A 26889-nucleotide genomic window follows, 5' to 3' on the forward strand; every position below is an offset into this window, starting at 1 on the left:
TAATTTGGTACTGTTGGATCACCACTTGCAACATTTGAGAGGATAAAAGCAGGGCAGAGAGTTCATAAATACTTCTCTCTTTAATGAGGGATGTAGCATGTATAATCCATCATTCTCAGTCCTCTGGGGAAAGACCGTACCTAACATAAACCCACAGGAACCACTCACTCTAGCACTCTGAAAATAGGGGGAAAATATCATCCACAAAGTCAGAAAGAAGGATTGTGTGATTATATTCTCAAGTGGTTGACACTGAGAACCAAATTTATATGCTACCAACTAGTGAAACACTTCACTGTGTGTGTGTGTGTGTGTACACTTCACATCTATCAAGAGGAGATTCAGGACACTTTAAAAAATTTTTTTACATTTAAAAATATTTTTTCAGCCTTCCCAATTTCCCCCCATCCTCCTTGGTCATCATTGGTTTGTGTCTCTAGTGCAACTGATACACAAACCACACAACAACATTTTATGTAGAGAATGGTATCAGCTGTTTGTATGCTTACTCTGGCATTCCTGCACTTAAGGACACCATGCAGCCACAAAATAAATGTGTATGTTTATTTGGCATACATTTTTATTTGGCATTTTATTTTCCTTTGTCTATTTTGAGGGGTGGTATGAAATATTTGTAGAATGATGAAAATCCAATAGTAAAAACAATGACTATTGTTTAATTGTCACCAGTGCATACAAGCATTCAATTATTTAGGGAAATACCTGCTCTCATCCTCACACTGGATATGCTGTAAACTTAAGAGATCAAAGGAGATCAAAGGACATATCAATTGTCTTGCCAAATTCGTTGTTTATCTGTTATTGTGTCCTTGCGGTGTGTAAGTGTATTTAAACATCAAGTATATTAAAAACTAGGATCACTGAGCACAAGAGCTCAATTATAAACCAGGATCAGTGATGGACAGTGGCTAGACACTTCAGTCTGATACTTTAAATCCAAAGTCCAAAGAGGGCTGGAGGGAAGGAAAAAATACCATTGCACAAGCAGGTGAAATTGATGTACAATCTTGGAACAGAAGCCCCAAAGGGATTAAATGAGAAATTAAATTTGGGATGTTTTCTTAATCCTGTAATTCTTGTTTGATTTAGTACTGCTGTGTTCACTGTAGCAGCTTACACATTTCTATAATGAAAGGTTTTTCTACCAAGGTGGGTCATGTGAAATTGGTTTATAAAGGATCTTGTCCAATGGGGAAAATGTTTATTCATTTTTATTTTTTATTTTTACTTTTTAGTTGATTTTTGCTGCCCATGTGCAATGTAAGAGGGTGTGGCTTTAAATGAGGCATATCCTTGTTAACATGGTTTTAAGTCCCATTAGGAGGTTTAGTTGTTGATGATTAACCACAAATTACCTAGGTTGCTGTTCTATGAGAGGATGTCGGGCAATGACACTACAACTGTTTTAACTGATGCAAATGTGTTCATTCAGTATGTAATTGTTTTATTGTTATTTTGCTGTATGTGATAGCCAAAGCCTGCAGGCAATTACCACATTTGCTTTCAGTAGACAAACAGGTGTATCATACTAGCTGGCTGTTTGAGCTTTTGTTAGATGCCGAAGGCACAATTGCCGAAATGAGTTTGTAGGATACTGCAGTGTAAATAAAATAAGTTACAGCATTTGGGAGTGCTGGCCTTTTTTAAAAACAATATTAAATGCACAGTTGCATTACAAATTATAGACTTTACACCACCACTAGCTATTTGATTGTTCCTCCTGTCTCTAGCATAACTCCAAAGGCCTAATCATTTTCATCTCTAGTACACAACATCCATTGCCAGAAAGGTACAGTACCTAACTAATTTTCATCACCATGTGAAGCCAGTCCACTTCATAATTTGCTTGAATTCCCCGTAATTGGACCTTTCCTGAAATCTTACTACCTATATTTTCTACACTACACTGTAAAAAATCGTTGTGGATTATAGTGTGTATCATCAGCATACAATAGGTTGTAGCTGAACTTTTTGGTTTATTCATTGTTAATTATAGTGTAATGTTCTGGGACTTAGCAGCTTGAAGTTTGCTCCTTTTTTAGCTCGTCCCAGTGGCAGGGCCATGACATTTGGAGGGGCACAAAGGCTCAAGATGAAAAAAGGCACTCCTTGAGGAGGCAATACCATCTCTATAAATTCCATTTCACCATTAACACCCTACATGTGCACTGTATACACTATAATTGAACTTGAACACAGACACTTAGTCTCCGACATATGTAACATTTGTTCAGTGAATGAATATTAAATAAACATTATCAACATTATTCAGCATTGTGGATGCATGTACACTCTGTTCTCCATGGAATATTCATGGCAAAGATGTGCAGTGCACAAATTTTTTTCATCTTGAAGGGAAGGTTTTGTTAGATAGCATTTATTGCAGGTTGTGCTGAAAGCTAACGCAGTAGTTAACAGAGTGGTGTATCTTTTTTCAGTCACCACTGAAACTGAGCTAGTTGAGCTGTATTTGCGGTTTTAATTCATACTCGCTTTCTGCCTCTCTGCCCTTGTAAGGTCTCATTCTGTGTGTAACTGAGACTGAGCTAACTTGTGTGATGGACAGTTCGAGGATACAGTGGGTTTGTCGTCATCTTGTGGTGGGCACATAATACTTCAGTGTGAGAAACGAACAAACAAAGGAACTGGCAGAGACCAATACGTAGCCAAGCCCCCCCCCCCCCCCCTTTTGGGGACAAAAAGGAGCAAGTCGTCATCATTCACTGTGTACCATGTCCACAGGAGGATAGTCAGCCTCAGAAACAAGGGATGCTGAGGTGCAACATTTTAGTGAGTGGGGTCCATTGTGAGGTGTGCACTGAGCAATGCTTCTGAAGGTACAACCATTTAGGAATAGCTTTTTTTTCTTTTTTGTGGATAGCCGGTTGCTCTCAGATGAAAATAAAAAAAGTCCCATGAGTTAAAAGTAGTAGTGTTTACTAATGCTGTGGTCAGTATCTCCTAATAGAAAGATTTTCCTTTATGAAACAATCACAGATAAAATATTATATGAAGGCATGAGTGATGGTGATTCAGTTCACTGAGTTCACTTCAAATAATAATAATAATAATGCTAATGATAATAATAATAATAATAATAATAATTGAGTGACAGTGATTCTGTTCGCTAAACAAAAAAAAAATGTTTTCATTTCTTCGGTTTCTCTTTAAAGTTTCTTGCTGCAGGCACGCTAATGTGAGTTGAAAAATTATCTCTGCTTTTCATGGGCAATTAAGTGCTAGACTGTAGCCCTGACCCTTAAACCCCTCTGCTAGTTTTGAAGAGAACACACTTTGGTTATCAATGGCTCTGTGGCAAAATCATTTCATTATTTTTAAATCTACTTGATAGGCACACATTTTTTTTATATTTCACTTTTATGTATTGATCGAATTCCGAAAAGTAATAAAAACTATTCTGTAGGCAAACCGATGATGGATACCCTCAGAATCAATTGCTCTACAAAGCCAACTACGTTCTTAAGGGATAGAAGCCTTTGATTATTTAATTAAATGAAAATGGATTCATCTATTCACATAATGCAGGGCATGCTAGAGCACTGAATCACCTGCTCCCACTGGCACGATCCTTTTATTCTCTTGATACAGTTCTTGAGTTTTTTATTTTTTTTTTATTTTATGAAATTAATGAAAACTCAATATGGTTTTGGGAGAATTTTGCCCTGGGACAGTATACTGTAAGTGCGTGTGTAGAAAGCAATAAGAGGTTCACAGAATGTCCGTGGAAGAACCACTTACACAGATGAAGGCAGTTGCAACATGAGAAGTGAAAGTAAGATACTTTTTTTTCTGCTCTCTCAGATCTGGAGAATTTCAGTAGCAAGCCGAGGAGTGCTGTGTCTGTACGAGAGGGCCAGGCCGTGGTTCTGCTGTGTGGACCCCCTCCTCACTCTGGAGGTACAGTACCCGTGTGCTTTTCTTCCCAGTCCGAAATGCTCTGTCACCATGCATTACCCAGTAGGTAAAATTATGCTCCTAGATAGACTGAAAGGCCTGTTGTCATCATCTAATTCTTACATTATCAATCTCCATATCCTGAAGTGATGCTCTCAGATCCTCACATTTTCTCTCATATACTCGCTCTGTCACTTTTGACATAATTCCCAAACAGGGACTGTCGTGTTCACATTCAACTCAATAAATGTGATCGGAATAATACTCCGGTACCCACTGCCTCTTACAGGACAGAATAATGACTTTATTTTTGATATTTTAGCTTTAGCTTGTTCAGATGTTTTTTGTGGCATGTTTGAGCACCGCTGAGAGCCTTCTTGCTCGTCATCTTGAGAAATAAAGCACGTACTCACTCTCCGAACTGATTTAGTGAGTGATGATATTTTCAGTAGCTGCTTTTTATTCAGCACTGCGCTTTGTTTTAGTTGTATTTTTTGAGCACAGCTCAGATATATTCTCTTAATTTTAACAGTAGGCCTAGCTAGTTAGCAAAAGAAAGTTACAGCCTCTTTGCTGCTATATGTTTTAACCATTCACATTGATCAGCCCCGAGGGGTACGTTCTACTTGGGTTAAACTAGACATGATGCATGATAGATGGGTTGGGAGCTCCTCGATGATGTAGGCCAGGGTGTGGTATATTTACCTCGTAGCCAATAGGGCCCCCTGCTTGTCTATCAAATGAAAAGCATCTGTGTGTCATTCAAAATTGTAACTGCAACGGTCTAACCATTCACAGCATATGGGATGCATGGAGCTAGTATGGAACAGAACAGTACACATTTGACATTCATATATATATATATATATATATATATATATATATATATATATATATACATTCAGTGACAAAACCAGAAGCTTTATTTTATTATATTTAATAAAAATTTTGTTTTATAATGTAGAGTTTTTATTTATAAGTTGTATGACTTTTAACTGTTACTTGGTTAGCCTGTTACATGACAGACCTTTTGTGTGTGTATCACCTTGCCTTATGTTTATGCCAATTAGGCATATGATGACAATAATTATATAATGTCATATTCACACCTATTGCGCACACCTGTTGATTATACCCTCTCACACACTCTGCCTATCACTTGGAGCTGCACTCTTGAGTTAAAATGAGTCAGCAAGTGTGTTTGTGCAGAAACTAATTTTCTACTTTCTCGCTGATTTCTGGTTAGCTTGCAGGGGGCCAACTTAATATTTGACTAGAGCGGTAGGTAATAAAGGCGTCAGGCCCGTTAAAGGAGTGTCCCTGATGTGGCTGTGAGGCAGCGTTTATCCCGCCACGCAGCTGTGAGACCGCTCATCTGTGCGCCACTGATTAACAAACCCTCAAAGTCCCTGTACTCCTGTCGGGAGCTCGCGTCCTGTGCCACCAGCACAATTTCACGCCAGCACACCAGCATTTTCAGACTCAACATTTCCAACTGAATCAATGGCCAGGAGCGATCCAGACTGCGCAATTTCACAGTTAACCCCTCATATTTTGCACACACCTTCATCTTTTTATGTCTCATTCTTTAAGCCTCTTAAATGGTTCTTGGTTATGTGTTTGGTGGGATTTCTTCATATCGTACAGCTGTTTCAAGGCTTAGAGCAAATACACCATTATCTTGAAGGCTGTGAATAAACCTTTTTCGAGTTACCTTTAATAATAAATCTGACTTCCAAAGTAGGAGTTCAAACACTTAATACTTCAAAGGTTCACTAGCATTATTTTGGCAGGAGCAAGGAATATGATACATTAGCAGCAAGCTTCAAACTGCTTAATGACTGCTATTTATGTTCGTGTGTGTGAGCGTGCGTGTGCATGTGTGTCTTTATTAACGGGTGGATATAAATGCATTCATTATGCTGTATGTGGTTTAGCGTGTCATTGTGAAATTGTAATGGACAGCCACATCATTCCTTCAATTGTAGGTACTGTTAAATCTCCAATGTGCCGTGCATGATTCTGACAGAGGATTGAGGATTACACACCTGCAGGTCCTCAGTTGCAGTGAGACCAGACCCCTTTAGCAGAATACACGGTGATAGTCCCTAATCATGAGAGGTCTGTCACTCTCCTTCCACTTCCACATTAATGGTTTTAATTCACTGTTTCCCTCAAGGAAGTGAATGTAACCCCAAACTGTCCAAGCAATGGAAAGGTAGCTGTAGGACATAATATATTTTGGCACACTGGAAAGCTCTCTCTGTCTGTCTGTCTGTCTGTCTGTCTGTCACTCACTCTCATTCTGTCTCTCTCTCTCACACACACACACATACTCTCTCTCCTTTCACCCATTTGCTTCATTGAAAAGCCTGTTAGAACAAACAGTGGCACAATGTACATCACAATATGTTTGAAGCTTCAAATTACTCCACAGTCTGTATGATTGGAGTATGTCGGCCAAAGTGACTTTTCTGCCATGAAGTAGGCTCAGCTGAACACAAGAAGAAATTTATTTAAGTATCAATCTCACCATTTGGTTAAAGCACATAATACAAAGTATAATATATTGATTTTTTGGCTGTCATTTATGAAACTTAATTATAGAGATTTGAAGTTTGGTCGCTGTGATTGATGCAAAACAATGTGAACTGCTGTCATGTACTGTTTTTTCTCAGTACTTGAATTGGATGAGACATTTATGCATTTCTGTTCATCAAAGGGACATATCCAACACTAAACAAATCTGTGAGATAAGGGACAGACTACCATCTGTTAATCAGTCTGTTGAGGGGTTCCCCTGTGCACCCCCTTTGGATCTGCAAGTGGCTTAGACCACATCACATGGGTACTATTTTTGCTTTAATCTGACAATGGTTTAGAACATTGTCAGATTAAAATTAACTTTGAAAAAATAAATCAGTTTGCAGCAGCAATAGGCCATTAGCCATATCCCAATCAATTATTATTTTTTAGGGGTGCTACCTTCATAAAGATTACCAGCCCAAGTGAATTTGCCTTGACAGATTTGGTATTCCCAGATGACAAGAAAATACAGCACTGGCAAGATCTTAAAAAAAGACCTTACATCCTTTTATTGCCTATTTCTAATGTTTTATTTCAGATATAAAATACTCATGGGTTTTCAACGGACGCCCAGACTTTCTACAGCAAGGCACCCGCCGCTTTGTTTCACAGAAGACGGGAAACTTGTACATTGCTAAGGTGGAGCCCTCAGACGTGGGCAACTACACCTGTGTGGTGAGGAGCGCGATGACCAACACGACGGCGTTCAGCTCGCCGACTCCCGTTGTGCTGCGCAGAGACGGTAAGGGTCCTCCGCTGGCCTGTCGGACTCACCACTGGTGTAATGAGATTGCCTGTGGTGTTGAGCAGTGTGGAAACTAAGGCGATAAATCAATCGTCTCTAGTGTGACACTTTTTTTCTTCCCACGGCATAGAACCAGAGCTTTAGTTTATTCACGGCCTGTCACCACTGTGCCGAGACACGTGCTCTAGGAGTGAACACAGCCGTCTAATGTGTCCCACCTCCAGGAAAGAGAGGAGGCGACTCCGATGTGCACAGAAACGCATGCTCAAGCATATGCACATGCACACACATGCACCCATACAGGCATGTGCACACATATACATACACAAATACATACATAAATGCATGCACTCACTCATACATGTGTTTGTGTGTGTATATATATATAAATATATATATGTGTGTGTGTTTGTGTATATATATATGCACATGTACATACATACAAATACACAAGACTAGACACTCACTTTTAAAGAACAGATAGGTTCGCCTCTGACTTCAGAGATGTCTGTAATAAGCCGCTTCTTTCATTCACCTCCTCCAAACACCCAAGCCAACATGCTAAATCTCTCACCAACTTCTCATCTCAGCCTACCGCTCGATGGTGCAGATAATGTAACTTCAGCAAGACAAGTTCAATATTTGTTTCTCTGTCCCTCTATTTGTTTATTTCTCAACTCATACAGCTGTCATGGGAGAGTATGAGCCAAAGATAGAGGTCCAGTTTGCTGAAACGAATCACGTTGCCAAAGGATCGTCAGTAAAATTGGAGTGCTTCGCCTTAGGAAAGTAGGTCTCTTCTGTCATTATCATGTGAGCTCAAACCTGCTAAGGAGAGAATAATTATTGCAATAATGAATAGTCATTGCAAGTGATAGCTTTGTAGATGAATGCATATAAATAATGGCCCATTTGTACATGCATGCAGGTAAAATTAAGTCCTAATACATTTGTACTGTTGTGCATGTTGGATATATTGCAGCTGCCCATCAATAATACTTGATTGATACAGATAAAAAAAAACTCTGGTACAATGAATTGGTACAAGTGCAATTGATTGGTCATGATTTGCCTGCAAGTATTGAAAGGATCACTGGCTTGTGCTTTGTTTATTTATTATATTTTTATATGCAAAAACAATGCATCCACTCTTGAAAAACCCCTTCGGAAGCCTCACAGATTTCAGTTTTCCGTAGCTCAGAACACTAATCTTGCACAATATAAATGGCGCTGGTGATCGGTCCAGCCGTGGATCCAGTGTCTCCTGTTTACCAGTGGTGCTTCATCTGTCTCAAAGAGGCATTGTCTCCACGTACAGGAGTATACAGCATGTGGCTGATATGACATTTCTGCTTGACCTGATCTAGCCCCGTACCAGTCATCACATGGAGAAGAGCAGATGGAAATCCCTTTCCTGGCAAGATTAAAATCAACAACTCCAATGGTGTGCTAGAAATCCCATATTTTCGACCCGAAGACGCAGGCTTATATGAATGCATTGCAGAGAACTCGAGAGGACGAAATGTTGCCAAGGGTCAACTGATATTCTATGGTACAGCCAACCAACATTATTCAATGGAATTGCATATCCCTTCAAATTAAGTAAAAAAGAAAAGGATATATATTAATTGTCTGTGAATAGAGTAAAAACAAACACAAATCCCAAACTAATTTTTATATTAGGGATACAAATATTATGATGCAAATATTTTTTGATGCAATTTTATGTCATGTATAATGGTTGTTTATTATTGTTGTCGGATTGTCACATTTCTAAAGCAAGGGAGTCAGTAAATAGCATTCAGATTAAATGTCTGATAATTAAATATTCCTAGTGGCACCCTAGCTGTGGTTGCAGTTGTTTTTATTGTCAAAGTTCAGCAAAGCAAGTCTAATTAAATGGCTCTTCAACTAATTATAAAGTCTGAGTTTAATAACAATTTTCTCGCCCTGTGAGTGGGTATTATGAAGACAGGATAATCTGGAATTAATTTGTACCAATTAACCTTTCTGTTTTGTGGTTTTTGAGGATGCTAAGCTCTTGCTTGCCAACAAGAATGTTGCAGTTACCCAGTTGAGCATTAAAAAATAGAATACTTCAACACTTGCAATAGAACACTTGCAGCTTGAGGCAATATCTGCCAGCCCATTCATAACTCTGCAATACTGGGCTACAGTTTGTGACATTCAAGTTATAACATTTTAGTCATAGAATAGAGTAATCTGACCATAATATGCTTTGTACCTGGCTTAGTGTAACAAATGTAAATTATACTCCTCAAAGACAAAAGTGCATTGTAAGTGCATTGTAAGCTTGAATAGAAGGCTTTTATGACACTTTGCTTTGTAAGGTTTGCACTTATGACAGGTAGTCTCCATTACATTCATGTTTAGAGAAATGTAAGGTAGCAGGAATAATTTCTCAGTGTTTCTGTTTTCAGATGTGGAAAATCTGCATTGGACTCAGACTTTGAAAGATGCCTATATGTCTATCGAAGCTGATCTTTTGTGGGAGTGCCGAGCCAGTGGAAAGCCAAGTCCCTCATACAGGTGGTTGAAGAATGGAAAACCCCTCAACCTTGATGTAAGAGAGAAGCCATGCCAAAGTCATTGGCCATGAGTGCTTTTCATCTGTCCAACAAAGTATTTAGATTAAGGTTATTCTGATGTTGAAATGCCATTTAAAGGCACGCTTACTGTGCCTTAATTCAAATACTGTGATTTTAATTAAGGTAAGGCCCTGACTGCATACTGGAACAACATTTTGTCATATAGTCTGAGATGAGTGTTTCCACTTGACATGTAAACATAGGCTGGGACTGATTCCATAAAAATTATTTTAATGTGTGCCCACACTTAATATATTAATTTACTCTGTTTTTCAATTATCACCAGGACAGAATACAGGTAGAAGGTGGCAGATTAACCATTTCTAAACTAACCCTGATGGACTCTGGCATGTATCAGTGTTTGGCCGAGAATGACCATGGAGTGATTTACGCCAGTGCTGAACTCAAGGTTGTTGGTAAGAGTGAAACATTAATTCTAGTGATTCTCCTTGAACAGACAAGGTGTCAGGGACAGATTTAGCATGCATGCGCACACACTCATACACAGACACACACACGCGCGCACACACACACACACACACACACACACACATACTCATCATCATCATTATCATCATCATACACAATAATTCTCATCATGCAGCTATTTCTCCTTATATACTTGCCATCTGACCTGCATGCTGTCTCCTTAGTCTGTGGCCTGCATACTCAGATTTGGCTCTTGATGCCATTAGTACTGTTGGTTTTCTTTTCTGCCTGATTACTAATTGACTGATTAATGCCACTCACTGGCCAGCGATCCTGCTCTCCTGGCGTCCCAGGTCTAAATCAATCTCTGGTTAGAGTGTAAGAATGAAATGTAGGCCTACTGGCCTTCAGGGGTAGATTTGAGTGTCCCTGCTGTATGGGCTTAAACATGTTTTCCATTCTCAGCTTCTCCGCCTGATTTCTCAAAGAGGCTGGTGAAGAAGTCCACGCTGGTCCAGAGAGGAGGAGAGGTCGTGATCGAGTGCCGGCCGCATGCCTCTCCCAGAGCCTCCTTTTCCTGGAGGAAAAGTGGAGACTTCCTGAAAAACAGCACAAGGTACATAAAGCGCTGCTCCTCAGCCTAAGTCTACAGCCACACATATCGCAGTCCATTGTAATTACCCATAAGATCAGCCAACAGACTGCCACACACTGAGGTAACTTAGTGTGAGGCTGCTCTCTAATTAAGCGACGCCCGCCATTTATAATAAGTGGACCTTATCATAAATAAGAAACATTACCTTTCTTTGTGTGGAAATGGGTTTCCATTTTCTTGACTTGCACTTGTCTCCTCGGTGAGCTTCTGCTGGGCTGGCATGGCAAATGAGAGTTAAAGTGATCTTCCACTGGGCAAATATCTACAATTTGCAACTTTGTGACTGCACACTTTTTTATCCTGCACAGACCCGCCACAAATTGGAGTGTGGCTAACTGCACAGAGGACTTTCAAGGTCATAAGGCCATTCACTGCCTTGGTCTTAGCCCTGACCTCTACTTGGGGCAACTTCACACTGCTGATGACTGGTAGTAACCATAGGCAGATCCCTCCTCCTCCACTCTCCCAACAGGGTGCATGGTACAAGAAAGCGAGTGCATTCTGGGTAGAGCATGGGCTTGAATGAAGTAAGCGTGGCGGTTCACCGGGGCCTGCAAGGTCACGGAACAGGTTACGATTTTATCTCTTTTCCGGCGGAAACGTTCTGCATCCCCTCAGAGGTCTTCAACATCAACTGAGAGAGCGAGAGAGAGAGAGAGAGAGAGAGAGAGAAAGAGCCAGAGAGAGATAGAGAGAGCTCATTTTCTCTTCCCTGCTGTTTAATACACCACGCTGCTCTCCTCAGCATATGCCGCGGCTTGCGAAGCGTGCTCCTCTTAAATGAAGTGCAAACAGCAGGCCTCATTGTCGCTGTTCTCTTCTGCCTGCTCGTCTTTTCCTGCTCTGGTGCCAATCAATAAGCATTGCCACATTTCTCAGCTTGTTCCGTAAATCACTGGACCAGCCTCAACATGCAAAGAAAAAGCATTGATTGGTTCGCACATTCCACAGTGGTGGTCACAGGGAGAAGCTGAAAACAGTGATTATGCAGTCATTGCTTCTAGCCAAGAATATAGATGCACCCCCATGGTTAGAAAATGCCTTGGCAACACAAATATTTTCTTTACATTTATTTGTTTTACAACTCATTGCCCTTCAGGTCATGGCCTCAGTGTGCATTCATAACTGTTTTCATCCATAAATCTGAGTAAAGCACTCATTGATTTCTGGGATTTGGCTTTGGCATAATAAAATGAATAAATAAATAAATACATATTTAGCTGTTTAAATGCTGCGGTGTCTTGTAAAATCGTTTGATTTTTTGAGCTTGCAGCCTTGAAGCCTTTGGATTACAGAGACGGTGGTATTTATGCATGCTTGTCTTCAATACTTGTTTGAGAACCCAAGTTGCAGATGTGAAAATGCACTAATGGTTTGGATTTTACTCTAACAATAGTATGTATTCGATCACCACAAAGAGCATGGTCTGCTGTGTTTAGTGATTTAGATATAAGGTTTTATTCTGCTATCCCTTACATCTCTGGGATTTCACTCAGACCAGACAGCACTCTGCAAGTGAGACTGCTCTATATTCATATCTCATTTCATTACCTTTTAGAAATGGCTTTTAGTGAGTTGATAGCATCGCACACATGTTGTATGATGATAAGGCAGCAGGTAAAGATTCATTTCATTTTGAATCATCTCCTCATAATGCCTTGCTCCTCTCCATCCTCCCCCCCCCTCCGCGGCCTCAGAATCCCGTCGTGCATCCTATTAATATACACACATTTAATCTTTTCTGCTGTCAATACCGTGCCAGCCCCGCTGCAAATCTGTTCTGCTTTAAACAAGAAAATTGCTCTGTGCAAGATTTTTATAATTTTTTTTTTTTCTTCTGAAATGTGCTCTCATGAATACAGCATGATGGACAGGTGGCTTTTTCATTTGCTGATGGGAAATGTGTCTCAAAACCAGAGGTGCTAATTTCAGATTGGCTTGTTCATGTCTATGTTCCTTTTTTCTGAAGTAAATATGTTTTTTTTTTTTTAAATGTTGGGTCATTCACATGTGCAGAAAAGGGTGTATTTAAGAGAAATTAAAGGTATTTGAACCCCCCCCCCCCCCCACAAACACTATTTATTTCACTCCTGGGTTCACAAATTCTTTCCCCAACATGTTCTTTTTCCCCACCCTTGGGTTCATGTATCACCATCTTGTCTGCTTCTGATAGTTTTCTGCATTTTTTCCCAATCAGGCAGACTATCTTGGAGGATGGCAGTCTCCGAATCACCAATGTTAGCAAATCTGATGGAGGCCGGTACACTTGCGTGGCCAGGAATCCTTTTGGAATATCCAGCAGCACAGGCAGCCTGGTGGTGAAAGGTACATTTTTGGGAAAAAATCTTACTGCCTTATAAGCAGATGGTTTAAAGCAGCAAGGGAAAAAAATCTAATAACCCGAGCATGAAATTGATAATGAAATATATAGTTGTTTTATGTTCCTGCTGGCCTGACAGAAGCATAACTCATCCTGGGTCTTGGCAGCTCTGAGTTATTGGTCACACAGCAAAATGGAGAAAATCTCTGCCATCTTTTGTGGAAAATAGTCCACTGTTCCTTCCTCTAGCCCTGAAATGTTTCAGTTTTAATTAAGAAAAGTGCCGCTGTAGCTATTTCACAATTTGGTTGCTAATAACTGAGGGATACGCATATACTTTTTTATCATTTGATAGACTAAATAAAATTCAACAACATTTTTATGTGTTACTTTAATTTGAAATTGAGACATTTCAGTACACAAGGAATTTTAGGTTGTGACAATTCAGCGCAAATCCTGGTAGCTCTGTGGTAGGGCAAAGCAGAGGCCTAGTTACAAATTTGAGAAATCAGGACTCGTTTTAATGAAGATTTTGTTTCTTTAATTAGGCATCAATCTCTTGGTCTTTATGATTCATACACGCTATGCCACAGTCAGACAAAATAAATGCATTTACGTAAGCTTTGAAAGGTCACTTTAATCCATCCCCCTGTGCCTCATGAATTTTTAAAGGGACATCTGTTTCTCCACTGGGACCCTGACAAGTTTCAGCGTTGCACACATGATAGCTCTACAAGGCTTTGTTTTCTTTTTCCCCTCGCCCTCCCCCATCATTAGAACCCTGTATATGCCAAGGGAGAAACCATTTTCAAGAAATACAACATGCACTAACAAAATATGTGTTCAAAAAGTGCTCACAGGCAGTTCTGCGTGGGACACCCTTTAGATGTCTTTGTACCTTTTGTCTTTGACCATTCTTACACTCAAGGATTCACACTGATACCTCAGGCAGAGAACAGATTTTTAACCATCCCATACAATGCTTCACCTGCATGTCTTTCACCAATGGTATAATATAAATGTGTAACATAAAATCTAAGCAGTTTCAGTCCGTCCATACCCAACCCCCCAACAAGATAATGACATCCACTAAACGTATAAATCACGTAATATAACAGTGTGCTTTGTGTTCATCATCTGTGTCCAGGAGAATAGACTTAATAGCCTTTGAGAAAACTTACTGAAGTTTCTTTGATTAATCATCCCCATGGGAGCCAGAGCAGTTCCTGTTTGTTCCAGGTGGCGTTGTCTAATGGCGATTACTTCGTTAATGTGTGTCCTGCGGTGCTCTTAGCTAGTAGTGAAAATGTCATCTATGATGTATATAACCAGCCATCTGCACTGCTAATGTACCAGGTAGTGTCCCCGTCACCACTGTGCGGTAGATTAATTTAGATTTTTAAGGCTCAATTCTCATTGCACATATCTCTAGGCATCTTTAGTCCGGTAGCAACCATATGCATATACTCGTCTGTGCAATTATCATACTGGAACAACTGTGAGGTGCGCTGAATGATATTGTATATTAGAAGATACAAACCATGCATAAATAAATACGCTTCAATTAAATAAACCTGGTACATGCTGGTACATGATTACACACTGTGCTTTTTTATCTTTTTTTTTATTTAAAGAACCTACAAAGATCATAGTTCCACCTCTGAACATGGACGCCACCGTGGGGGAGAGCATCGTCCTGCCATGTGAAGTTTCTAAAGACCCTTCCTTGGACCCGACATTCAAGTGGTTCTTCAATGGGAAACTGATTGATTTCAACAGACAGGATCATTTTGAAATGATTGGTGGTGTATGTATCGGTAAAGGCGCTCAAACACACTGTGCACACACATGCAACGCTTTACTCAAGAAGTGCAAACAATTTTCTTGACTAAACAATAGATTCAGGCGCAGTGCAGAGTCTGAGGGAGATGGACTGCCATTAAGTCTCATGTCTGTGCACGACGCTCAGGATAAATCACCTGACAGTCGCATGAACAGAGAAGCACACACTTGCTTGATTGCAGGATTTATTTCCTCGTCTGTTGAACACACAATGACCTACTGGAACTATCTACACAGAACTGACAATGTCAGCCCTGCACATCATCATAGGAGCAGTTAAAATTCAGGGAGTGGTTCAGCTGAGCATGAGAGCCAGCGGAGGAAAATCAGAATTGCTGTTCCACCGCTGCTCTCTGCGCCACTGGCTCTGGTTGGCCGGGGATGTCGTTACTAGGAGTAAAATGAGAATCAGCTTCTGGGCCAGCACCGATAAGAACACGCCCAAGACCGAGTTCAGCACCTCTGTGTGATTGGCTGGCCTGCTGCACCGTGGAAGAGGGCAAGCAACAGACAGAAACAGTCCGTTCCAGATTTTGGTTTTAAGTCTAAATGGAATTTACATGATCCTGAGCCAACCGGAAAGATGTGCCTTTCAACCCTTTTTTTTTTTTTGCCTTTTTATTAGTTAATATTTAAGTGATCGCATGAATGATTAATGAATCATCTGTTTCAGAAAAATCTGTTCTGGGCAGTTTTATTCATAGTGACACTCTCTAAAAACCCCTGTGGTCTGCTGGCAGGGTCCTGCGGGTGATCTGATGGTCAGAAACATCCAGCTGAAGCATGCTGGGAAGTACGTCTGCATGGTCCACACCATGGTGGACAGTGTTTCGGCTGGAGCTGACTTGATCGTAAGAGGTATGATTTTGCTGCAGTGGGACCTCTCTTTTTTTGCCTTTTTAGAGCTTTATTGCCACATTAATAGAGTCAGAAATTAGAAAGCCACACCATTTTTCTGCTTTCATTGCTTTATCTGGAAATAGCAGCCGCTCCTCGGTGTTAAATAATGACCGCACGGGTATCTGAAATCAATGCATTAATCCTGCTCTTCTTGTTCCTTGGAATTTATTGTATTTCCATCATCCGTTGAAGGGTCTCATGTTCTCCTTTTGAATATTAAGTGCGCTTCCCTTTGTGGCTGGAAATGTCTACTTTGCCGCGACGCGTCTGTAACCTTGTTGTGCCCTATCGGCCGGCACAGCGGAGCTCTTCAAAGTCGTTTCCCCTCTGTTTCTCTCCGCCGCGCCCGGCTCGCCAGGGCCTCCGGGGGCTCCAGAAGGCCTGGTGGTGGAGGAAATTACAGACACCACCGCTCGCCTTTCCTGGGGTGCTGGAAGTGACAACCGCAGCCCCGTCACCATGTACACCGTGCAGGCAAGGACCCCATTCTCCATTGGCTGGCAGGCGGTCAGAACAGGTACAGGCCTCTCAGCCTCTCTAACTAAACTCTCTAACTCTGTTTACCAGACCAGGAAAAATAACAATAAGATATAATTAAAGCCTTTGAATGCTAGTAAAAGCAACATTGAATTTCATCACATTCTGAACACAATTGCCCTTTTGATTATATTTACTTTGTTTAAAATCATTCTTCTGCAGGGGCTTTTTTCTTCTTCTTTCCCCATATTCAACTTTAAAGTGTATAAAAGCATTTTAAATATATATTTGACCCAGATGTGCAATATGCCATTGTTTAAATGAGCCAAGTGTGATTGCTAATGTGATACCATTGTGGAATTGTGCACATATGTTTTATCTTTTAACAGTTAGTAACAAGGGTACGCAAAACAATAGAGGCTACAATACATTAGTGGTTTAGGGAATAGAAAATAATTCACTTTCTCTCTGTGACTTCCACTCTAATCTTTTCTGCCCTCTGATAAGACATGCCATATGGAGTTAAATATATTTAAAAAATGTGATCTTATAAACAGGTTGCCGTGTTCCTGTATCTAATTGCTTTGTCTGCGTTTCTGAGAATGGGTCTGTATTTCAACTCAAATTCTTTAATCCTAGTTCCCGATTCTGTACCTGGACAGATGTTGCATGCAACTGTGGTAGATTTGAACCCCTGGGTGGATTATGAATTCAGAGTGGTTGCTATAAACAGCGTGGGTTTGGGAGAGCCCAGCCTGCCCTCCAAGCAGCTACGCACCAAAGCAGCAGGTACATCTCTTTTGCTTTCCACTCCCTCCCGAGAAACACATCTGTCTCCCAGATTAAATCTGATTTGATCTCTCTGCTCCCCTTGATGAATCTGCTTTGTGTTCCTCACACATTTATTAACTATTTTGTTACCAATATTTTACCTTGAACGTCTTACAAAATGAGTGGGCAGGACACTCACAAGGTACCAAAATAGTTAATTTTGTTAACAATGAATGTCAACATCTACAAATAGTATCTGAAACCAGGGTGTAATTATTTAATAAGGAAACAAAGGCAGACAGTAGTTCAAGCCATTAATCCTCAGATTTTTATGCTTTCGGTATGAATGGAAATTTAATGATCCTCATTTTTCCCCTGGTAATGAATATGTATAGGCTGAGAGCGCCGTAGTCTTTAAAGGTATATATGCTGTTTGTCAGTTGTGTAGAAATTCTGACATGATTAATGCATGCTTACCTCAACAGGAACCCTCTTATAGACCCACACTGGCCATAGAGCTGTGATTTTAAAGTGTCTATTTTAAGCCAGTTTACTATGTATTTGGCTTGATCTGTGAGTCCCTGGAAAATGGGGCATCAGTGGTGCCTTGCACATTGAGACTGCACTGCAGCACCTCTGAGGTAGCCTGCTACATCAGCTCAGCACGCCCTCCCCTCCTGCCTACCACACATGCAACGAGGCACTCCACGAAATCCCTGCTGACCTGGTTTAAGAATTGGGTTTACCAGCACCCTCTGCTAATACTCATTGCGTGGGTCCACCTACAAAACAATGGCAGAGGCATTTTTGTGGCCCACCTACCAGGAATTCTAAGTACACAGCAGGGTGGTATAATTCCACCCATTTCAGGGCTACTATGGTTCCCATCCTCAGAGCTTTCTCTTCTTAAACAGTGCCTGAAGTTGCCCCAGTCAATGTAAGTGGAGGTGGAGGAAGCCGATGTGAACTTGTCATTATGTGGGAGGTAAGAGGATCATCGACTTATTATGACAGCCTGTTTTCAAAGCAACGTGAACAGAATTCTGATGTTATTCTCCATGGTGACGTGTTTTGAATAGGCTGTAATTAACGGAAAGGACTTCCACCTTTGCTGCGTGCCTTCTGAAAGGGAACCAGCTCTGTCCCCTGACATGCAAAAATCTCTCTCTCTCTCTCTCTCTCTCTCCTCTCTCTCTCTCTCTCTCTCTCTCTCCTCTCCCTTCTCTCTCCTCTCTCTACCTCTCTCTCTCCTACTCAAAGCCTGTCCCAGAAGAACTGCAGAATGGGGAGGGGTTTGGGTATGTTGTAGCTTTTCGTCCCTTTGGCACAAAAACATGGATTCAGACTGTGGTGGCTTCAGCTGATGCATCAACATACATCTTTAAGAATGAAAGCATCCCACCTCTTTCCCCCTTTGAGGTGAAAGTGGGTATTTTCAACAATATTGGAGAAGGCCCTTTCAGTCATGTGACCACAGTCTACTCTGCTGAAGAAGGTTGGTTTATTTCTTTGCAGATATTTTTTGTTCTCCCCCATTGAAATACCATAACTGGTATAAGGTCTGTCCTTGCAATACAATTTTGTCCATGGATACTCCACTTTTTTTTCTACAGTAACTTCGCCAGGATATTATCTGTGCTTGATTCATAATCAATATTGTTTGGCATTTTGATTACATTGCAGTTATACTTTGTAACTGTACAAAAAATCTCATTTTGAACTTAATTGAAAAAAAATTATATTAGTACAAGGACATAGTTTCAAAGAGAACAAGACAAATGGCACAGGGACAGGAATGTTTTTGAAGTCCCTGACAGTGCTGGAATTTCACATATTGAACATAATTTATCTTAACGTAGGAATGGTTTATATATTTATATGTTTTATATATAAAGTTTTCTGCACAAAAACACCTTGGGGAGTTTCAAAATCAATATGGACTTAAAGTAATTTGATTAGCCAAGTAGACACAGGATGACTTATTGTGCAACAGTTTTTGTATGCTTTCTGTACAACTCTGCTGTCTCATTCCACGGTAGAGCCCTCTGTTGCCCCTTCCTTGCTCTGGGCACGGACCCTGTCTGCCTCTGAAATTGGTGTGTACTGGGAGCCTGTATCGTTGAAGTCCAGCGCTGGTAGAGTACTTGGTTACGAGGTAGGGCGATGAACGACAAGTTGTAACTCACAAACTGCCTCAGCACTGTTACTAGGATTAACATTCAAATGGGCAGTATGTGCATTTGTGGAACCTCTGCATGAACAGCTTAGGGAAAGGCGTTTTTCGATTGAGAAGTGTCACCGTGGTCAAATTTTCACAAAGCAACGGGAAAGCTTCAAAGGGAGGGTGTGTTCACAGCTTAATATTGCTCCAAGATTATTTGACCCAGTGATTTCTTACAAGAGACTCATCTTTCAAATGCTGACATGCAGGCATCACAGCTACCTAGCCCCCACCCCAGCCCTCAGGGCCTTATCCATTCTTTCATTAGCTCAGGATAATTTATAGTGTTTCCTGGTCCTGTGATTTTTATTGACACAAACTGTACTGTTGTACACAAGCCCGCGATGACTAATGGACTAATCAATATAATTGACTCTTGGAATTAAATCAAAACGGTGTGTTTTCATACAGTGGAGAGGGCAGGAGGCAAGACCATGAGATCAATGTCTCTGCTCTGTCTCATCTTCTCTCCCAGGTACTTTACTGGGAGGAGGGGGAGTCGGAGGGCGATGCGGAGAGGCTCAGAGTCGCAGAGACGATGACCAACATCACGGGTCTGAAGGGCAGCACTTCCTATTTCGTGGCAGTCAAGGCCCGCAACAGCGCTGGGACTGGCCCGCCCAGCGCTCCCGTCAACGTCACCACCAAGAAGCCGCGTGAGTCTGCTCTCTCTTGCGGGGCGACACCAATCGCATCACAGGTTATTTTTGTGCGTGCTATTCTCGTGACTCGCATGGGTGGGGTCCGGGCTGGTGGACTCCAACCCCTGACTTCCTTGATCTGAGCTGCACTCCTTACCGCATCCCGAGTGAAACACTTTGCAAATGAATGTGCCCACGGGAGGGATAGTCTGACGGCGAGATTTAGATTGCGTGCGGTATTTTAATAACGAGGTTTCAGCCTGAAGTTTGGTAATTATCTGATACCAACGAATGTGAGGCTGAACAAAACAGAGCATTTAAGACACAGTCACTGATAAGATAAATCTCTCCATCTCAGTGGAGTGTTTGCGAACTAATTTCATCTAATAGACTGAGCAGGCAATTAAAGTTCTAAAATGAATAGTCAGCAATTAAGACACATTCTTAAACCGAAGTTTGTAATGGATTTGCCTTTTCTGAATGCACTGGCATTTTGAGATGGGATTCTTCCCTACTGTGGCAGTTGCTTTTGAAAGAGGGTATCATTTCAGCCTTTCTCTGGGTATGTGTAAAGTAATGGACTTACACACAGGTGTATGGATGTGTGCGTGTGTGTGTGTGTGTGTGTGTGTGTATGTGTGTGTATTTCACTGTTTCTGTGTGCACTTACATAACACAAGGAGAATTTAAGATTATGTTTGAGTATACTTAAAACCAACATTATCAGATATAAAATGTGTTCATAAAACTACTAAATTAAAACTATTCCATGCTACACCACTTCTGCTGCATTTAATTATGACCCTAGAAGATTTAAACATTGCTTATGATGGAGATACTAAAATAAAAGCCGTTGAGAAGTGGATTGAAAGTATTGATGGAATATATTAGAGTATCTCTGTGGTATTTTCAGCACCAAGTCAACCACCAGGGAATATTGAATGGAACTTGACAAACTCCAAGATCTTTCTGAACTGGGAGCATGTGAAGGCCATGGACAATGAGTCAGAAGTGATCGGATACAAGGTGAGAGCTCCTTCCATAAGTATTTAGATTTTTTTACTTCTTTTGTTATAGTTAAGAAAGTATAAAAACTTTTTAAAGAGCACATTTTATTTATAAATGTGCAGGGCATGATGTGCAAAGAAAAATTTTGGTTATGCTGGTTTAGTGCAAAGGTCATCTTGGTCAGTGAATTTACAGTAGATGATGCATATTCTCCCAGAATGCCTTTCTCCTGGTTGAATGTCGGAGTGCTGAGTAGTGTTTCCTGCCCAGTTTCTCTGCCTGTCAAAACTTTAAGATCCTTTCTGATAGTAGCTGCCCTCTGCCCAAAGACATTTAAGATAGTACATCAAGTCAGCAAAGCTAAACTAGCAAATGTAGATCTATAGATATTTTTTTTTCAGAACAGACCTTGTGATCACAAATCAGGTTTCTTTACCTGAGAAGGCCATGCAGTGTTAATAGTCTGTATGATGATGCACTGCCCTTTTCTTGCCATCCTCTGTAAGTGTGCAGCACAAGCAGTGAGGAGCAGATAGAGTAGGGCTGAGGAAAAAATAGATCTTGCTTTCTTGCTAAGAATTAATTTGCTGCTGAGCTTTTTTGGGTAATTTGAGCCAGCCATTTCAGATGTATGCGCATGGAGGTGAAGAAGCAGCTGGGTGCTTTAGAGGCTGTTCCCTCAGTGAAGTTCTGCGCGATTCAAACCCGCTGCTTTAGAGCACCACAGAGGATATGCAAGCACCTCTGATAATAATTTGCAATTCATATGATCTTTTTTGAGCCCCTACAGAAAAACTGGATCACTATCTGACGACTTTTCATTCCCACAATAAAAGGCGGAACACGTTATTTTGCAGATGGCATTATCTATTATATCCTAAATGCATCTAATTTTGAGTTACGCATTCAAAAAATGAATTATTTTGTTCACATTAATTTTGCAAAAGCATTATGCAGGGTAGGAAATTAGCACCCGCCACCTGCCAAATACGGCATTGAAATGTAGAAAGCCTACTAGCCACAGCGGTGGGTAGCTTTTAAGAGGCTTCTATAGCTAAAATATCCCAGACAGCACTGCGACATAAGGTGCTGTGTAGCGCTCCGTCTGTGGGAGGTAGCCACGACGTAGGTGGAGGTAGATGTCATGTCTATGTCACTTACGAATCAGATTTGTGTCAAGTGGGGATTCATGGCAATGAAAATCTGGTACTTATAGTTTGTGCTTTAGTGAGTTGAAGACACTCTCTATATAAAACTGCACTGTTGCCTGCTTTGGCAACATCATGACATTACGTTGTCAACAGAACTTGGGTGTAGCAAAAAAAGTGAGATAAAAATATAAAAATAGGACCTGGGATGTGTTTTACATCACATGCAAATTATATCAATGTCAAAGTGGTTTAGCCTGTAATTTTGCTTTTAAAGCCTTTTCATTAAACCTGTTAGCACACCAAATCTCTTGCCTCTTTTGAAGGACATATAACAGCCATGCACACAAATATAACACAAACACACCCATGAACAAACACACACACACACACACCCACACGCATACATGCATGCAGGTGCACACACACACACACACACACACACGCAGACACAGCTTCTAGGATATAGGAAAATCTAATCAAGACTGTTTCTCTCCAGGTGGATGGGGCAAAGATCAGTGTTTATACACCATGTCGGACATTTCCTAATTTAGCACTTTTCTTCTTTTTCTCCTTTCTGTAAAGGTTAGACTAACAGAGAAAAGAACATGCATAATTCTGTTAATTCTGTGATTCTTCATTCCTGCATTTTTAATTGAAACTGCCAGTAGTTCCACGGCCAACCGTGATTAATGATGGCAAATGACCAGCCAGTAATGCCAGGCGGCCATGACCCTGCCCCTCTCACTCCTCTTCTCCTTCCCCAGGTGGTGTATCGTGAGAACTGGCACAGGAGGACCAGTGTGCTGGAGACCAACAGGACCTCAGTGGAGCTGGAACTACCCCCAGGTGAGGACTACCTCATCGAAATCAAGGTCCTGAGTGATGGTGGGGATGGCAGCAGCAGTGGCCCCATCAGAATTCCTAAAATGTCAAGTAAGAGCCCCTTCTCACCTTCTCTGCCCAAACACCTTCTTCTGTAATGAATCCAAGCTCACATTCCTGGGTAAAACAAAAGGATGGCGATTTATCACCAGCCACAAAAGTCGCATACAAATTCTAAAGTTAGATTCGGAAAATCCCATCAGTGCCAGTACTCTAAAGCTTACGTCTGACAAAAAAACAAATCATTCATGAAAACCTCATTAAATCATCATTCACACAGTACACGTGAATTCAGTTTCGTGCTTAACTGGTCCAGTTAGCCAAAAGAGGCTTTGTAAATGTTACACGTATTTGACTGAGTGACTCTCTTGCATCAGAATTGTATATATCTGTCCTGTATTGTGTATTACTAACATATTTGAAATGCAATAACTTGTTTTTATGGCCCAGATAGAAGCCTGCCATGATGTGTGGAGTGAGCTGTATGTAAATACTGGTTCCATCTTCACGTTATGTTTCAGTGCTAATGGTTTCCTCTTGTTGTTTTGTTTTTTAGGTCTTAATTCAAAAGGGTTTTTCAACTCTGATGTCAGCAAAATACCTGCTGCTTGTGCAGTTATGTTTGTTATAACAGTAAGATGGATTTTGTAAAATATACATTAAAATTGCAATGCCTTTAAAGATTGGATAGTGAGGTGAATATGCTCAAGAAAGAAACACATTCCTCTCGTAAACAATGAAGTACCTTTAATTAACAGCGTATCTGCAACATAGTTTTCTGAAGAACATGAACAAATATACTGCACAACTGGATCGCCTTTTGTTAAGTTGCCATTTTGATCTCTATGTCTCTCCCAATCCATTGACTTTTTATAATGATCAGTTATACAAAAGGACAGGCTATATTTATTTAGAATTTAAAGGCTACACATGACATCAAAGCAATCCATATCAATAACATTTTATAGATGATGAAGTATAAGGTAGGCTGAATTGTGGTATTCTGGATCAAAGAATATAGATAAAGAAAGAACAAAATTAACCAATAATTTATATAGTTGTAGCTATGCATATGAGGAAAACTGCTGTTATGTTGTGTATAAATGTTACATGAAGTTCTACTGAGCATAAAATGCAGCGTATACTTTGACCAATAAATTAATTCCTGTTATATTTTTTATTTTATTTTTATTTTGTATGTAGATTTTTTGCTCATTTCACATCGCCTATCGACAATGATGTCTGCTGATTGACTTGAAAATGTGAACATCAGACAAATAGTAATCCAGATGAGTAAGTCAGTGTAATTGCCTGAAAATGCTCTAGTTTAGTCTAATTGACATTTCTGAAACAGGATTTGTATTATTGATCCCCAGGGGGAAGTTCATTATCATTCCATAGTTCAAAAAAGATAGAAAAAAATTATTTTACCTGAAGTGCATTCATTTAAATGCTTCCAATCTGCCGCATGTTAATTGTTAGATTAAATATTGTTTTAACAATACATTAAGAGGATAACATTGGCCAACTCTGAGTCAAACTGAGAAAGTCATTAATTGGCGTGAATGTTTGTGTTTAACTCACTTTTACATTTTATTCTTGGATATACCCCATATGTTTGTGCCTCATTCTTTTTGTAAAGATTTGTCCAGAGCAAGATCAAGCCCAATTAATGAACATTTTCCTGAACAGAGTATATGTTTGTATAACAACAACAACAACAACAACAACAACAACAATAATAATAATAATAATAATAATAATAATAATAATAACAATAACATGCTAGGGGCTGGTTTCCTAGACAGTGATTAAGCCTAGTCCTCGACTAAAAAAATAACAAATCAATGTAGATCTCTATTCAGATTTTTTTTTAGTCTAGGATTAGGCTTAATTCATGTCTGGGAAACCAGCCCTGGGTGTCTGGGATTATACTGTTCATGGACGTGAAAGGAAACATGGACATGAAAGCTTCAAAATGTTCAGATGTAATGATATCAAATCAATGTTACCTTGGTAAAACTTTACAGGGGTCAACCATTTGCTGTGTTACTGTGACCAGCCTGTGTAGTACCTGTAGTGATATGCCAAGGACATCATTCATGCAGTGATTATCTAGAGATCAGAAACATAGTAAGAATACACCTTTATTTTGGTGATACATTTTTGAAATATGATTTTATGTTTCCATCCTAATATTTAATAATGTTTTGTATACTTAAGAAACAAATGACTTATTTTGATGCTTATTCTAAAGAAAGAAGAAACAAATAAACTACAAAAATATATAAATAATAATAAATATGTGTTTTATTTTGCTTTAATGATTTAATACTGTTGTATTAACATTTGAAGAGATCTCTGTGAGATATTGAAAATAAAATTTCATATTGAAAGTATTCTGTGTCTTTTTTATTGCATTGTTTGATATTTTGTAGACAGTGTACTTTGTTTTATTAACTTGCTATTTAAATTGAATATTGTCATTGATGTTTGCTAACTGTACTAAAACAAATTTTACAAATTCTGTTGCACTCTGGAGTTACATATGGACATTTGTGAAAAATAGTTTTTCGAAATTGAGTATATACAATTGCTTTTGTTTAAAATAAGCAATTAAAGTATATTTGACTCTCTGGGTGTATGTACTTTTAAAGGTATACATAGCTGTTGATAGACACATGGTTAAAGCTTGCCTAGGGGGTGGCCCTTGTCGAAAGGGAAGTGTCAACTTGTCAAAAACAAATTGAGCAAGAGAGGCTTCCATCAATGTGGTTGGGACTGACTTTAATGGTGTGCCTGTGTCTGTGGCAGGCTATAGGAAAGTCATTCCAATGTAAGAATTATAGGGAAGGGCCTATTTGCCAATACAATACAACATATAAGATCTTCCATTTTGCAAGGGAATGCAGACCATTTTGCATTTGTGATAGTTATGCTGTAGTGAGATTCTGTCCCTATTTGCACAGAAAATCTATTTGCACAGAACATTTTTGAACTCAAGACTCTGATCTATATCGTTGCTTGGATACCATGCGTTCAAATAGGAGTGCATGTCAATTAGAGCACACATACCAGCTCTTACACTGAATGTACTGCATAGAGTAATGTGCTTTAAAAGATTCCTTTTCTCAGAAAAAAGAAAAATACAATCAATTGGTGCTATGTGAGTTGCTATTTAGAGAATATTCATTGCTTTCTCATTTTCCCACTTCGCACAGTGTTATGTGATTTAAAATTTTGCAGGTACAAGGGAAATATGATCATTTTTAAAGCTCGTTTCAAGAAATAGATAGAATAGGCAGTTGAATTTTGAGATGGCAAGATGGATACATCTGACCAACTCAGTAGAGCCCATTTATTTATTTATAACAAAGATACTAATTCCTTTCTCTTTGCAGGAGATGCTATTTTATGTAGTATTTAGTAGGATTATAAATTACATTACACCTCTGCTCTGGGTATACAATGAATGTCATCGTATGACCAAATACATCTTTTCTTTTGAACTATAACTACAACAATGGATCATTATATTTCAATTCAAAGACGTTATATATTTTTTCTAAATTCTGTCAGATTTTCGTATTGTGAAAAATGTTGGCTTTTAGAAAGCTTAGGTGATGTCGTAGACAGGATGTATTTATGTGTTTTCTACAGTTTCAGCTTAACATTTTAAAATGTGTTTTTCTCACCTTGTTTGTGCAAGATGAAGG

At 39.8% G+C, this 26889-nt stretch overlaps 1 protein-coding gene across 1 annotated transcript in view; it reads left to right on the plus strand.

The window, feature by feature from the left end:
• Positions 1 to 25470, plus strand: part of LOC135238033 (contactin-4) — a 98076-nt gene extending 72606 nt beyond the window's left edge. The window contains exons 6-24 of the mRNA XM_064305661.1: positions 3844 to 3939; positions 7061 to 7264; positions 7954 to 8056; positions 8635 to 8819; positions 9709 to 9851; positions 10163 to 10292; positions 10771 to 10921; positions 13158 to 13285; positions 14915 to 15087; positions 15863 to 15980; positions 16381 to 16539; positions 17139 to 17288; positions 18185 to 18255; positions 18531 to 18765; positions 19310 to 19425; positions 19967 to 20147; positions 21046 to 21158; positions 23056 to 23224; positions 23730 to 25470. Of these exons, the coding sequence (XP_064161731.1) occupies positions 3844 to 3939; positions 7061 to 7264; positions 7954 to 8056; positions 8635 to 8819; positions 9709 to 9851; positions 10163 to 10292; positions 10771 to 10921; positions 13158 to 13285; positions 14915 to 15087; positions 15863 to 15980; positions 16381 to 16539; positions 17139 to 17288; positions 18185 to 18255; positions 18531 to 18765; positions 19310 to 19425; positions 19967 to 20147; positions 21046 to 21158; positions 23056 to 23224; positions 23730 to 23824 (2720 nt within the window). The 3' untranslated portion in view covers positions 23825 to 25470. The remainder of the gene's footprint in view (positions 1 to 3843; positions 3940 to 7060; positions 7265 to 7953; positions 8057 to 8634; positions 8820 to 9708; positions 9852 to 10162; positions 10293 to 10770; positions 10922 to 13157; positions 13286 to 14914; positions 15088 to 15862; positions 15981 to 16380; positions 16540 to 17138; positions 17289 to 18184; positions 18256 to 18530; positions 18766 to 19309; positions 19426 to 19966; positions 20148 to 21045; positions 21159 to 23055; positions 23225 to 23729) is intronic.
• The last annotated feature ends 1419 nt before the right edge of the window (positions 25471 to 26889 follow it).

This window comes from Anguilla rostrata, chromosome 13 (genome assembly GCF_018555375.3).
Source record: "Anguilla rostrata isolate EN2019 chromosome 13, ASM1855537v3, whole genome shotgun sequence".
Lineage (NCBI taxonomy): Eukaryota > Metazoa > Chordata > Actinopteri > Anguilliformes > Anguillidae > Anguilla > Anguilla rostrata.